The sequence below is a fragment of the Candidozyma duobushaemuli genome (assembly GCF_002926085.2).
Source record: "Candidozyma duobushaemuli strain B09383 chromosome Unknown D_B09383, whole genome shotgun sequence".
Lineage (NCBI taxonomy): Eukaryota > Fungi > Ascomycota > Pichiomycetes > Serinales > Metschnikowiaceae > Candidozyma > Candidozyma duobushaemuli.
The window spans coordinates 493,962-508,698 of record NW_020289898.1 but is presented as its reverse complement, the minus strand read 5'-3'; the positions used below and the strand labels follow the sequence as shown (position 1 = coordinate 508,698).

At 48.8% G+C, this 14,737-nt stretch overlaps 5 protein-coding genes across 5 annotated transcripts; 2 read left to right on the top strand and 3 right to left on the bottom strand. All coding sequences in view use genetic code 12, as the record gives it.

Annotated features, from left to right (window-relative positions):
- Window positions 1-41: 41 nt before the first annotated feature.
- Window positions 42-491, top strand: CXQ87_003824 (uncharacterized protein; the record flags this gene model as incomplete). The annotated part of the gene is made up of 1 exon (XM_025482286.1): window positions 42-491. The coding sequence occupies one exon, from the start codon at window positions 42-44 to the stop codon at window positions 489-491; it is 450 nt and encodes a 149-aa protein (XP_025336904.1).
- A 52-nt stretch (window positions 492-543) lies between these two features.
- Window positions 544-4,353, bottom strand: CXQ87_003823 (uncharacterized protein; the record flags this gene model as incomplete). The annotated part of the gene is made up of 1 exon (XM_025482285.1): window positions 544-4,353. The coding sequence occupies one exon, from the start codon at window positions 4,351-4,353 to the stop codon at window positions 544-546; it is 3,810 nt and encodes a 1,269-aa protein (XP_025336903.1).
- A 1,558-nt stretch (window positions 4,354-5,911) lies between these two features.
- Window positions 5,912-6,553, top strand: PGA46 (Pga46p; the record flags this gene model as incomplete). Its single annotated transcript, XM_025482284.1, has 1 exon — window positions 5,912-6,553. The coding sequence occupies one exon, from the start codon at window positions 5,912-5,914 to the stop codon at window positions 6,551-6,553; it is 642 nt and encodes a 213-aa protein (XP_025336902.1).
- Window positions 6,554-6,575: 22 nt separating this feature from the next.
- On the bottom strand, window positions 6,576-7,522 carry CXQ87_003821 (DNA-3-methyladenine glycosylase II; the record flags this gene model as incomplete). Its single annotated transcript, XM_025482283.1, has 2 exons — window positions 6,576-6,588; window positions 6,639-7,522. The coding sequence occupies 2 exons, from the start codon at window positions 7,520-7,522 to the stop codon at window positions 6,576-6,578; spliced, it is 897 nt and encodes a 298-aa protein (XP_025336901.1).
- A 528-nt stretch (window positions 7,523-8,050) lies between these two features.
- On the bottom strand, window positions 8,051-10,275 carry CXQ87_003820 (ferric reductase family protein; the record flags this gene model as incomplete). Its single annotated transcript, XM_025482282.1, has 2 exons — window positions 8,051-8,849; window positions 8,915-10,275. 2 exons carry the CDS (start codon window positions 10,273-10,275, stop codon window positions 8,051-8,053), a joined length of 2,160 nt encoding a protein of 719 aa, XP_025336900.1.
- Window positions 10,276-14,737: the final 4,462 nt, after the last annotated feature.

Sequence of the window (14,737 nt, the reverse complement as noted above, 5' to 3'; positions counted from 1 at the left end):
TACTTCGGTCTGCTCCACTTAACCAGATAACTCACTTTTCCATGTCGGTTGATCCAATTACTTGTCATATCTTGGATACTTGCTTGGGCAAGCCTGCAAAGGGCGTCACATGCCTGATTTTCCAAATTGGCCCACTCGTCACAGACAAGGGTTCTGAGAGTGCCTATGACCTCAGATCTCCAGAAAAGCCCTTCGCCATGAGTAAGACAGACAACGATGGAAGAATCAAGAATTGGGTAGTCAATCCGCAATTGGATTCCTACGAGGCCACAAAACTCGGCATCAACCAGGCCAAATGGCAGGACCTTAAACCTGGTATTTACAAGATCAAGTTTTTGACAGGCAAGTATTTCCATGAATTGAGCGCTGCCAACAGAACATTCTTCCCATATGTGGAAATTGTATTCCAGGTCGAGAACCCTCCCGATAATCACTACCATGTGCCATTACTTTTGGCCAACCATAGCTACTCTACATATCGCGGCAGCTAAACCAATGCATGATGAAGAAATGAATTAAGTGGGATTATGTAAAATGCGTCTTCTAATAGAAGAATTGGGTATTGTTTTGCGACTTCTCGTGTACCAACATCTCGTAACACTTGTAGGCATTCAACTCATTCTTGATCTTGTTCACCTCGCCGGTCTCAGTAAGATAGTACTGCGTCACAGACTTGTTGTACCTTCTGTATACGTATGAAGGATACGTTTCGCTGATAGACACCTTACTCGAGAACTTGACCGCTTTCGATGATGAGCCATTGTTGATGGCCGAGTCCCTTAAGATGGAGTTCATTTCCTTTGGCTCCTCAAGCTCATCTTCCTTTTTCTCGTTGGGGTTAAAAGCTTCCACAATAATCTCTACCAGATCCATGTCCTGCATTTGTCTGACGTGTTTAATGAAGTGGTTACTGTGAGCTTTCTTGTCCAACATGTCTTGCAATTGAGTTTTGTTGAGCTTCAAAGATTGCACCCTCTTGGGACCGTCGTCAGTTTCAGGAGTGATAAATCCTGATGCATAGTCATCATATCCTGGGGACCAGGGTATGTCAGGGCTGTTCAGATGAGAATCGGTTTCCTCAATCTCTTCTGCATTGTCCTTGTTGGCTTCGTCGTATTTCTCTGGTAGAGATTCATCGGAGTTATGATTGTCATTCCTTTGTTGATCGGCAATCTGTGCCTTTGTTAATTCATCGTCTCTCATAAAAAAGGCATTCGCCTTGGGTTTGTTCCTCATTTGTTCGTCTTCAAGCTCTGCTTTCTTCTCCACTTCATCAAATTTCAACAACAAGTCCAGAAAGCCATCATCCTCCGATTCAAAGTCTGGAAGTCTATAAGAATTGACTGGGGCGGCGGGTTCCTCGGAGAAGGTTTCAAGAGTGGGTGATGGAACCTTAGATCTCACACTGTAGACTGGCGAAGTTATCTCCTCCTTGACGTTGTGGCCAGGGATGAACTTGAGAGTTTTGAAAAACTTCCGCTTCCCTTTCTTTTGCGTGGAGAGTGATGAGAATGACAGATTGGCATGAGAGTATGGCTCGCTTTCAGACGAGAATGACGTCTTTTTCTTTAGAAGCTTGCTTCCGAACGACTCTTTCTTTGACAGTTTCAGTTCAGAAGAGTCCTTCACAGAACTGTCATTTCCAAATCGGCCAAAAACCTTTTTGAAATTGTTGATGGAAAACGATTTGCTCATGCTGTTGTTGCGCTGCATGGGAGGCTTTTGTGGAGAAATCAGCTTCTTGGGCGACACGCTGTCAGGCATGTTGACAGTAAAATTCATATTGTCAGGAGTAGTTGGCAAGGATTTATCGAAATCAACGTTAACGACATTGAGCATGGAAAGGCGATTTTTGATCAAGGAATTGTCTGACTTCTCAGTCCCGTTTTCCAGCTCCTTGGCAACGAGCTTTCGAAGGGGTGAGTCGCCCATAGCTGAAGGAGGTGGTTTCTTGGTGACCTCTGCTGTAGGTGTAGCGGCCTCAGGAAGACCATCCTCAGGCAGCCTGCTGACCTCAAGATTTTCACCTTCCTCCAACGTAGACTCTTGAGGGGGTGGGACATGCTCCTCTTCAGCTTGTGGTGCGTCTGTGACAGTTTCTTCGACATCCTCGACTGGCTCAGTGACATCGGATGTATCTTGCTCGGGCTTGGAAGCTTCTTCGGCCAAGGCTGGCTTGATAGGGGTCAGCTCCAGAACAGATTCAACATCGACGACAGGCTCATCTTTATGCTCATCAACAACTTGATGACCCATGTGTGAGTTCTGGTCCTTGCATGTATCAGTGTCGCTTTCCAGGGCAGAAGCGTCTATTTCGGGCGACTCATGATATAAAGTGTCATCATTGGACGAAGCCTCAGGGAGAGATTTTTCAGGCCCAGGTTCGGGTGTCAAAACAGAATGTTCAGCCGGTTGCGTCGGCTGAGGCTTCTCAGAACAGTGAGGAGCGTTGGCCTCCTCTTGTTTCTCAATTACCGTTTCGGGAACGCTCGCCTGGATGCTCTCCTGGAGTGGTTCCTGAGGCTCCTGCGGGTCCTGCGCATCGTGCGAATCCGATTTGGGTACGCTTTCGTGCACTGGCTCCTCCGAGTAGGCGTCAAGAATGTTGCTAATACTGGCGTCTCGCTTAATACTAGGTTTCGTTTCGTCAGTGTAGGCGTCAGTGAAAACCTCGTCCTCTGGGTCTTGGAGATCCTGCTTGCATATGAGTTTTTCCTCGCCTGCAGCAAAGCTATACTCGCTACACGGCGTGAATACCTCCTCGTCTAAATTCTGCGCTCTCATAGTATCAATATTGGCAGGTTTTGGTCGCGTCTTGGCCAAAGTTTCGTTCGAAGTGTTGGTATTTTGGGAGATTGTGACCGCCAGATCTTGAACAGACGGCTGGTGTTTTAGACCAGACGATTCCGGCGATTCCGACGCGTTTTGGTCGTCTAGTAGCATCGATTTATATGGTTGGTAGGACACTTCGGGGAAATCTTTGGGAGAGCCTTCTGGAGACGTTGTAGGAGAGGCATTTTTGGCGGACTCCTTGTCGCTGGTGAACACGGTTCGATCCGCGGCAGAGTGGGTCGATACGGGCAGAGCTGGGTCGACCACCTTGGTTTCGGACATGAACTCAGATTGCTGGGCCTCAGGCGTGGACTCTTTTGCGTCTGTGGAAGAAGAAGAGTTGGTCTGAGCTGTCGGTGAGTTTGGGGCTGAGAATCCGTTGGCAGAATGCGCCTCATGCACACTCGCTTGTCCTTTCTCAGATGCTTCATCTCCGTCTTCAGCACTGGCAAAAGACGTGGAAGAATGAACCAGAGACGACTCCAGAGACGCTTCTGGGTTCCGGCACGAGTCTGCTATGTACGTCGACGTTTTCGTGGCACCCTCGCTTATCGATTCTAGCGACAGGCATGTAGGGAGCGGAGTCTCATCTTTAGATTCTCTATCCTTGTCTTTGTAATCCTCGCTGGCATCTCTTTCTTGCTGCTCGGACGTGACCAGGGTTTGTGGAGTCGTAGAGCTGGAGCGGTTGAGGTTGTAGCTGGACAAGCTGGAGTTTTTGGAGTCAGACAGAGCGCTATGGCGGCCGCGGTCCAGGTACAAGGACAGTTCAGATTTGACAATGTTGGATGAATTTTCCGGGTACTTGTTGTTGGAAAGCAGGTGGGAGCGAGAGTGAACCACAGGCACCGTATAAGGGTACGCTGGGGTCAAGGAGCGGGAAGCCTGGGGAGGAGGATTTGTCAGCGGAGCTAGGCTAGCGATGTTGATATTGGTATCGACTCTGGCATTACGAAGCAGCTGGGTCAAGTCAGAGCGGGTTTTGGCCTTCAAGTTATGGAACGAGTGCAGGCGTGTCATGTACACCGAAGCAGCCGTGGAAGTTGCCGTGGAGGTGGCCGATTTGGCTGAGGAGTTTGATGCTAGCGAGTTTGATCTTGGAGCCTGGCGAGCGAAGCCAGCGTTTGGAAACCCTCCTGGTCCCACGCTCGGGCTGCCTGGAACGCTGAAATTGGACAATCCGCAGCTGTTTACCGGAAGCTGCAGCGGGCCCTGAGCTGGCTGACCGTAGCCAGGGTGACCTTGGTAAGCTGGCTGATGCGATGGCTGGTAAACAGGCTGGGCAGGGGGTTGAGGGCCATGAGTTTCAGGGTGGATCTTGGGAGGTCTATGGCGGCGCAGCGGGGCGTTTCTTGGGCGAAAAACCTCGCCGTTGGGGAAATAAAAGGGCCCCTGTGGATCGTGTTTCGGTTTCCTGGCCACACGGTCTTCGACAGCAAAAAGGTCGTCGGTGTTGGCCAGGCGGGCTAGCCTGGGGTGGGACAGGGACGGGTTGGATGAAAAGGAGCCGGAGCGATGCATCAGCGCATGGACCGAGCCGGTGGCGAGTATGGAAGGGGAAGCGGTGATGGAAGGAAAGGCGAGTAGCAAGAGCTGCTCAGGTGACGATAGTGGGAGATGGCGGTGGAAGGAATTTGGAGGTGAAGGTTATGGCGATGGAGATTGCTGACGATGTATGGGGACGATGAAGCAGAATCCCAGAAAGAAAGGTGGTGATAGAGGCACAACGGCGGTGTCGTAAAGCGAATGGACCCAGGTGGCCTGGAAAACAGTGGTTGGTAAAGTGCAGTTGAGAGTAGGCTGAGAAGGCGTGGGGCCAAGCAAGTGCGCAGGATGAGACAGGGATTTTGCAACCACCAGATTCCGCCAGGCACCAGGCCATGACACACTAGGGTTTGAGCACAGCAAACCGCGTGTCTGGATTACGGTTTTACTTTTCGGGTTGTTTTTTGAAAATTGACCATGTTTGGTGTCCGTCGTTTTCGCTTTGGTCTACGTGTGTTGGGCCAGGCGGTGGTGGTCCGTTGCGACTCCCGAAGCATCTCGCCTAAGCCGACGGGCACACCAGGCGAGTCTATTTTTGCCCGGCAGTGCAGTGCGGGCGAGAAGAGGATTGCTCGTGCCAAGAGCTCCTACCACCCGGCGTGCTGCGATTTGCCTGTTTGCGTTTGAAGGGTCTGGAGGTTTTGCTATTTTTTTTTTTTTTTTCATCCCCCTCCAAAGTCAATTTTGTGCTGGTGGTCTGTCTCACTTGCAGTTTGCCCGGGGAGCAGCATGCACTGCCGAAACAAAACATTGCTGGCGCAGTGCGACCGCAAGCTGTGGACCGAAAACCCCAGCCGCCGGACCGAATAGACGAGGGTTCAGGTGATAACGAAAATTAAGCTCTTTTATGCTTGCATTCCTCGCTGGAACAGTGTTTTTCTCTCGTCCTTTTTTCTGCGTGGCCTGTCCTGTTTCGGCGTGGCTGGGCAGACTAACTGCGACGATCGTCGCCTGCGGTTCATGTCTCTCGGCCCGCGCCATGTCAACCAGCAGACCACCGCAGGGAATGTCTTTGTTTGCGCCGTCCATGGAAACGCCAATACGGATTAACTTTTTTTTCTCCGTTGTTGTTTATTCGTGTTTGGCCCCAAACTCAGTCTTGTCCCTGCCAAAACCAGCCTTCCCTGATCCCGACTCAGGGGTAGCCGCCTTGCATCTGTCACCGCGTTCTTGCTGCTTTCAGCCCGGCCACTGCCAAATCCGTTGTCTCAGTTGCCGCGCTGCCCCTTTCTGCACAGCACCTGCGAAGCGAGGCGAGCACTATCCACAAAGCGGGAAAATCCCACGATCCAAGAACAATGCAACTAGGCTCCTTTGAAAGGATAAATACCAACGGGCTTCCTAGCGTCAACACACAAAGCCCTCCTTTTAGTTCTTTTCTTCCTGTCTTTAGCCACTAGCATCCAGCATTGCTCCAGTGGGCCGCATCAGCCTTGCAGCTGTACCCTTTCCAGCACCCCCAATTGGGCCCAGCCTCATGCCCATTTGCACCTCTCACACTTCGCATTTGCACCCACTTGTTTTTGCAACAACCATGCTACTCCATCTTCTCGTGTCCACGGCACTAACCTGGGGGGCTGTTTTGTCCTCTCTGGTCAGTGTCGCCCGCAACGGACCCGACTCTAAAATCAAGCTCTCTCCTGCTCCTTCTCTGCCCCAGTCTCTGTCCCAGCCTATCCCGCCTGTCTCGGCTGCTGTGGCCTCCTCGGCCTGGATCAAGGATTACCTTCTGTTCTACTCCAAGGAGCCCGAGATCCACTCTTTGCAAGTGGAAGCGAAACCCAGACGAACCAAGATCACAAACTACGGCAACCGCTTGTCCAACGAAAACGACCTTTCCTCTTTCACAAGGCACTTGGTCGAGCTGCTGCGTGAAGAGTTCGAGCCGAAGCAGAAGAAACCGAAAACGGTGAAACAGCCGCCGGTGGTGGATTTGGACATTGACCATTTTATCGCCTATCTCATCGAGCACAAGGGCTTTACCGAGAGACAACTCGCTTTTCTTCGCCGTCCCCAACTTGATTACGGCTACGATACCATTGAAAAGGAGCTCACGCTGATTCGCCGGCAGCAGACGGACCAGAAACACATTTCCATTGGTGGCGAGTCCACTGGATCAATCATCGAAACGTCCAACTTTCTTGCCGTCTTTTTGGCAGTGTCTGTTTGGCTCTGACTAACGTACATTCTCCAAAACCTCAACGTTTGTAGCTGCCAATCGCCACATTATAAGCATGAACACCAGCTGATAGGGTGCGTACATGAGCCCAAGGAACTTGACATACTCGTCATGGAGCGGTGTCCAGTCTCTGTTTGAACTAGGCGTCATGAACTTGCCTTTCTTCTTGAGTCCCGCTTTGAGCACTTCTACAGCATGCACCCCGTCTTTCACTTCCTGGAGAAGCTGGGGACGATTGGCCAAGTATCGAGAGACGCCTCGTGCCACTCCTAAATCATCATAGGCAAAAATATCAAGCTCTTTGAGTGTGAACACAGAAAACATCTTTGCCAGCCACTCCCCAATACCCTTAAGTTTTGTAAGCTCTTCAACAAGCTCGTCATTAGTACTATCCTTGTAGAACTGCGGGTCCGTAAGTTTGGTTCCTGGAGTGTTGAAAACTTCACTAATATGGGTAATGTACTTGAGCTTTTGGCCCAGAAGTCCGACGGATCTGAGCTTCTCAGGATCGTGGTTCAACACCGCCTGCGGATTGCAATTACCTTCAAGCAATTGGTTGAATCTCACCTCAATAGCCTTAGCAGCAGATCCAGAGATTTGCTGACCCAACACGGACTTGATCAACGCGTACCAGTAATTATGAATCTTCTCCTGATCCAGAAGCACGGGAACCTCCTTCTTAGCGAACACTTCGAACGGGGAATGCACGATCACTGGGTATAATGTGGGGTCTTTAGATATGATATACTTGACACCCTTGACGAAGTCCTCGACGTGGTGATCAACGTAGCTTTGCGGAATCAGAAGATCAGCAGGTACCTCAGTCACCTGGAAAAGCTCCTCAATGTTCCTCTTGGGCTTCTTGGGAGACCTGGTAACCGATTCCTTCTTGATCTTGGTGACTTTTGTAGGGGAAGGCGAAACGGCCTCGGTCTTGATAGTACGTTTTGACCGAGTAACAGGCATGGTCAAGAGAGGGAATAGGACGCGTTTGAATATCTTTTGAGAAAGAGAATCTGCTTGATCTGATGGAGATCTTGTCTTGAGCAATCCGATGACTGATGGCGCCGTAATCTACATGCACTACTGTTGGAATCATAGATGAAGTGGAGGTGGAGGAGGGGGAGGAGAAGTTAAAGGAAAAAACTGGTGAGTCACAATCACAATAAGCAGATCGAAGTGATTCGAAATCTAAACAATAAAGCTGCTTCTGACCAACTATTCTTCCCCACCTCAGCGTCCTCTTAGTCAAACCCCACTGTCTCCTCTGCCATGAAAATTTTCAGCTTCTGCTGCCTTGTATGTGTTAGTCAGATATTCGTTGTATTCCTCGCCCGAAGGCCTCAGATAATGTAGATAAGGTAAAATGGTAATCATCATTCACATACTCTTGAGTTGTAGTTTGAGAAGAAGCGATGTCTTCAAATTTTCTATGTACTCGGGTGCGGGTAACGCGCACAAAATGGCTGCAAAATATGCATGGGGCAGAACCGGCTATGTCCACACTTGCAACTGTTCAAAGAAATCTATTCTTTTTTCTGTAGTATCGATTCTGGAGACGACACCAGCTCTAACGTCATCGACCATGGCAGGGTGGCCACATGTGACAAATGCTGCGCTTTCGGTGGACTCCTCGATCTCATTGCTGATAATGTCGTCTATCAATGGTCTTTTTAGAACGAAGGTGATGTGAGGGAAGAAGTCCTTGACTTTTTGCATTATCATGTCCACTTCTATGCTCTCTTTTTCTGAAGATGATGAACATGAAAGCGCCGTGACGTGTGCCAGCGTCTCCTCCTTTTCATCAATGGACGATTCACAGGACTCCTGTTTGAGAAAAGCCAATTCTGCTCTGGTGCTTTCTGGTCTGGTCACATATATCGTAGTTTCGATTTTTGTGGTGGCCAAAATCTGAAGTTCTTTCCAAACCACCAGCAAAGCCTTGAGGTCCTTGATGATCCAGTGGAGCTTAATGCTTTGCTTTTCTGGGGATCTAGCGACTTCGTGAGAAGCTTCAGAAAATACTCCTGGAAAGCCGTGGCCACCTGCCAAGTACACAATGCTGCTGTGTCTGGATACTGGAGAGATCTCACCGTAGCAGCCTTCAATTGCAACCCTCATCTGGCACGATTTTTCCGGAAGCTTCTGAAGGTGGTCGCCAATCTTCTTAGTGAGACCTCCTTTGACCTTACAAATGAAAGTCATGGTTTCTCCATCAGGGGATTCAAAGTAGCAGAAAGGATGATTTTGCCAGAATGCCAAGCCAAAGCCAAAGTACACCCAGCAGTGCCCCCTGGGGTGGTCTTCAATGTGGGAGATTTAGGCACAACCACTCTGAGAGTGTCTCCTTCAATCAACAGAACAGTTGCTTTGGGGCAACCAAAGTAGCCCATTCTGAGGAATCTGATCACACGGTCGGCGATCCAAAGACAAGCAGCACCAATCATGAATGGTGTGTAGCCGAACCACTCTACATGGACCCAGCAACCCATGATCCAGAAGGCGGCCAAAATGATGTGGATAATAAGAAACACTTCGTAGCTCTTTCTTCTCAACCATAAGAGGCCCTGGAAACACATGAGACAGCCTGCAATGGTAGCCATGCTGCCGAAGATGAGAAAGTCCATTTTGATCGAATTATAGTAGGTTCCTCTTCTGTGCTCGTTGTATGTGAAAGCGATAGAATGAGCAACGGCAAGAAGAACAACGATTCTGGCAATCCACCGGTGGTACATAACGAAAGTAGAAAATTTCCAACCGGTGAGCCATTGTAATATGTTGCTTCTACCGCCGAAGATTATAAGTAAAAGGGTCCAAATGAGACTGGGAATACCCGTTCTGTCACCAACATAAAAAGCCAATGCTCTGTTGCCGTCCCAGAAAGGATTATCGTCAACGTAGTAAACATGGACAATCTGTGTGATGAAAGTGTATGCAAGGAAAGACAAATTGACCAAGGATTCGAATCTGGTGGGAACGAGACCATCAAAAACAGTCCAGCATTTCTGCTCCTGGTTACGCTTTCTATCAATCAAGGCTGGAAGCGTCACGTACTTCCTCCATGCTCTGGAGTATGTCCCATCAAAGAGATTTCTGGAGCTAGGAACCAAACGAGCGGTCCAGTTAGCAATTGTTGCAATTATGCACAAGCCCATCCAGAAAGCGATGCCGCCAATGGAATATAAAAGCGATTTGTCGTGGTTGCCCATTTTGGCAGTGTAAATTCTCACAAACAAGTCTGGGAAGTAGGTGCCAAAATCGACAATTATAGACTCATTGCCCATGGCAGTATGGTCCAGCATCTGGGCGTGGGTCAAGTGGCCCATATCGGTACGGCCAGTCACGTTAACAAAAACACTCTTTTCGTGGAAAGTATCCAAGGACCGGTGAAGCATGCCCTTGGTCAATTCAGGGTCGTTGCACTCTTTGTGGACTAAATCTACTGCCTCATCGGCACTCAAGCCATAGCGGTCAAAACAGCCCAAAAAGCTCGAAAGCAAAACTGGGTTGGTGCAGTAACAGCCAAACAGGCCTCCGTGACCATGGCCTCCACAACCCGTGTAGTAGGTCGTTAGCAAGTTTCCACAAGCATTGTATCTGTACTGATCAACGCCCTTGTAGGTTATGCTCAGGTAGTTGTCAGCCCAGAGGCCCACGAAAAACAAAAAGACAGTGGCTAAAAAGAGCGGCACGGCCGTAAGCAAGGCTTGACGAAGCATGGTACAGAGAAAAAAAAAAGGAAAAGGCCCTCATCTTAAATGATGATTTAGCCGTTGGACGAAGAGTGAGGGTGAGCCATTTTGCAGCCAAATGTGGTAAGTAATAACGCTCATGCGACTAGTGAAGCTCTCGTTTTTCGATAAGCGAGTCGCCCAGCCACAAAAACAATGGGGTCTAGAGCGAATGGTAGCCCAGGAAAACCGAATCGATAAAATAGCTCTAATTTGCTCAGAGTGTCCGAGAGCACTAGTAGAGATTGGGTTACGTTTCAGCAATTTGCTCAGGTTAGGAACCCGCCGTGCCAAGGCGGCACCTCATGCGCCTTTGAAATTTTTCAGTCGAAGCGAAAGTTTGAGTTCGAGCGGTACTCTCAGAGAGTTTAATCTGTTCGGGTAGTGAAAAACTTCGTTGAGCAATATACGGAATTCTAGGCGTTCTCGGAATTTCTCTACAATGATCGGGAGGGAAAAAAAATGTATACCAGTGCAATTCGCAGCCAGGGTCCAGGAAAGCCACTGCGAGAAAGGCCGTCGCTTTGTGGTAGAAGTACAGAGATCGACGTGGATCGTTTGAACATTGAGAAATCACAACGGACTCGGACTTCGAGCATGTGGATCAGACGTTTTGGGAAACAAACGGTTATTCTGGAAAGGGGCTACATTGTCGGATGGGAGGGAGGCCGATCGAGCAGGTGGTATTCCGGCACAATTGCCAATTTGTGAAGTTTTCTCGAATCTGGCATATGTGCTGAAAGTTGGAAAAAGTGAGAGCCGCGGGCGATTTTGCGGCACAATTGTAAAGTGGTGGAGGAGTTAACCAAAATCATGATAGACTCCAGAATAATCTAAGTAGAGACCAGGGGAGGTGAAATTGGGAGAAATGAAGAGAAAAGTCTCTCTTTGAATTGTCGTTCCTTGATTTTTTTTTTCAAAAAAAAAAAAATCAAAAAAATGAATTAAGAGTGTTCATCGAAACACTGGTGGTACCATCAAAGCCATCAATTTTATCAGAATCACAATGTCATCTGAAGACTGATTTAATTGCCTTATACTCTAATTTTCAATTGAAGGATTATCAATCGAACCTGACTATCACGATCACTAGTCCAATTGACCATAAGTGACTCCACTGCCAGCATACCATTGAAAACCGATGGACAATAAAACCATTGAAAAATTCCCCATGACAAAACCTCATCATGGGTGCCCCTACACCACCCTGAATGACTCCACGGAGAGGGTTGCACTCCAGGGAGTAAACATGAATCCACCCACCCTCGTTCATGAAAGATAAGGGGTACAGCTGATTACCGATGTTCTCCTATTACACGGGGCTTCCAATCCTGGATTAATGCTCAGAGGTAGTACTGGCAAATCTCGGAGATCGGTGGTGCGAGGCCTGGGCACGGTGGCTTCAATTGACCATAATAACTGGTGCCAGGGGCCATGGATAACCATTAAGCCACGCTGGGCGAGACGCTGCAAAAGGCACACCGTAAAGTCTAATTTCCAGGCTCGGCTCAATTGGTAGAGGAAGTAGGCTGTATAGGATAGGGAGGTAGAGGATGGCTGAAAGAAGCTGGAATGTCGCTTAGGGAGTGCCCTCCATGTCCCAGATGGGGCACCCATAAGCTGGTTGTTCAATTAGGAAAAAAGCTTACTTTGTGGCTCAACCACGTTAACCTTGGAAAACTGCTTGCTAACAATCCCCCGATTTATAATTTTTCATCTGGACGTGCCCATAATCACAAGTACGGCCTTTAGAAGCTCATCGCAGGATATTCCTCGGTGCCTCGGGAAGCAGGATGACGATTTTCAGTAGTTCGTAATTTCACGCAATGCCTGTCGCCCGCTTTTCGGGCCAGTAAAAAATAAAAAATAAATGTGAAACCTCACCAGCAGCGCAGTGCGCGGAAGCACACGAGATTCAATGCCCAGAAGCATAAAACTATCTTGGGCATTGTATACCCTGAGACCAACTGAATCTCCAAATACTCCAGTTCTCCAGACCCCAGTTCTTTGCAGGCAATGCACAGAAAAGATACATTTGGAATCCCTGCGCAGATCTTGGGCACCCGAGAAGTTCCGGCTCGGGAATGAGGATGCGCAGTACAGGCGGCTGAAGCGCCAGAATCTGCCCACCAGACAATAGGATAAGAAAAAATGGCCACAGTCGAGCAGTAGCGAATTGAAGCTAAAACAGCGTGTGACCACGATGGACTGATGATACAAAATTACCTCTCTAACGTTTGCAAGCTTTTTGGGCCCACGAAGCTCTTGCTCTTACCTGGTTGCTGGAGCCGCAGTGGCTGCGAAACTGGGCAGACAGCGAGCACCTCACACACAATGGATGCGATGATATGGTGATATTTTGCCCGTTCAAAGCCATTCGAGCGTCCAAATTGGACAGAAAACAAAGGACAAGACAGAGGAAACGATACGAGGTGCTTTTTTCCATTAAAAGTGCCATACCGAGGAAGCCTCATCCTCGGCTGCAGCAGGCCCATCTCGATCAGCAAGCCGCAGATAATTAGGGAGGTGATGAAACACACGGGGGATGGGCCACAAAAGACAAAAACACACTTTTGCTTTGAACCGCAAAACAGCAGCATGAAAAAAAAAACTTTTAATTGTAGTGCTATTCCTCTTTGAAAACATCCCATCCTATTGTCCCAGCGCAACAATCGGATTGTTGTCCTGCTCGCTCTGCTCGCTTCACCCCTGGAGATCCGGCGCCTAGCGCTTGTGCGTATCCTATCTCTGCCGGCCGCAGCTCGGGCTATCCTTGTGTCCGTGGTGTATTTAAACACTCATTTTCCTCACTTGTAGAAAACATCCAATTTTCAGAAACCCACATCCTCTGCCATCCGCCATGCATCCCAGCACCGCCATGTGCCTGGCCTTGTTGGGCCAACAGAGCTGCTTCTACGTTTCCAGAGCAGAGTACTTTGTGCTGAGAGCCTCCGCTGGCATCGCCTTGAATGCCCCTCGTGGCCATGTTCTTGGTCGACTTGGCCCTCTACTCTTTGCAGACGCTATGGCTGTACGTCAAGCCAAGGTGGATCCACACCCCTGCTCCACTCACAGAGGTTGCTTTCAAATTCAAGCTGCCCAACCTTGTCCGCAAGCTTGTCACCAACTGGAACCTCACCACCGCGAGGTATCGCCTTGTCGACTACGCGTGGTTGTCCAAGACCCGAAGAAAGGCCTGAGCCCCCTACAATTACTTATTTCGTTGTCACCACTTCTATATCATTATTATTTTGCATCGCAAGGGCTGGCCCCTTGCCCCATGGACCCTTTGGACCACAATACATATTATTTGGCTAGAATCTCGTAGGCCTATTGAGCCGCACCTTCAAAGTTTATTTCTCCATTGATGGAAATCCGGGCTTTCTTCGATTGTATTTGCCATTGTCTTGGGTAGGCTGGCCCCATCGCAAACACTACGCGCTTTCTAGAAGCATTCCATCTCCGTCTCGAGCGTCCCTTGTTGCGAGAGCAAGTATTCATATTTTCCACACTGCCTCATCCCTTGCTGCCATCGCTTGAGCCTCTCATTTTTTCATCAACACGGCTTTGAGGGTGTCTCGATCGTGGTGGCTTTTGGTGGCTGGTTGCAAAATCCTGCATGCGCCTCTTGTTTCCACTACCTAAAGGGTCCTGCTGGCTCCCGGCGCTGCATAGTAAACTTTTTTAGCTGTGGACGCCTCAGATACTTTTTTTTCTTTTCGCGAAAATAGCCCTTCCTACAGAGCAGAACAAGGATAAAACAAGCCTGATTAGGGCCGCCTTGAAGATCTGCCAATAAAAAAAAGATCTAAATGCAAATCTTGTTGTCCTTTTTCACTAAATATTTCCCAGCTCCAGACTTGTCGTACTAAAAGCGACATAATGTGGCTTGTTTACATTCACCCTTATGACGTCTCACAGGCCACAGACGCCAATGGCAGGGACGGACGGAAGCGCGAGAATAAGAAACTGTGGTGTCTGTGATAACCACCCACGTTTGGTTTTGTGGAAGACTCAAATGTTTGCCCGAAAGAATAAAATGATGAAAGCTTGCAGATTCCCAGATTAGGCCCTATTTTAGTTTGCCCCTTGTTATGCAACCCTGAAGGGACAATCCTCACCAGGATCGGAGACATGCAAGGTCTACCCTCAGCCCCGGATTGTATATGTGATAGGCCGTGAGAAGAGTGAATTAATGAGATATTGTTTTCGTGATTAGTTGCAAATTCTCAATCCTATTGGAAGCTTTTCATTGATGAATTTTTTTCACTGGACAAAGAGGCTTGACTTGCCCGACCAGGCGGGGCATCCCGAGTGCATGGCATAAGCGAGGTATCCTAAATCGGCCTTTTTTTAGCTTTTGTGTATTTGCGGGAAGTATGCTGCCAAGTGAAAATTGATGGTTTTGAAATATGCTTAGTCAGACCAATTCAAACCCCATTTAGGCCAC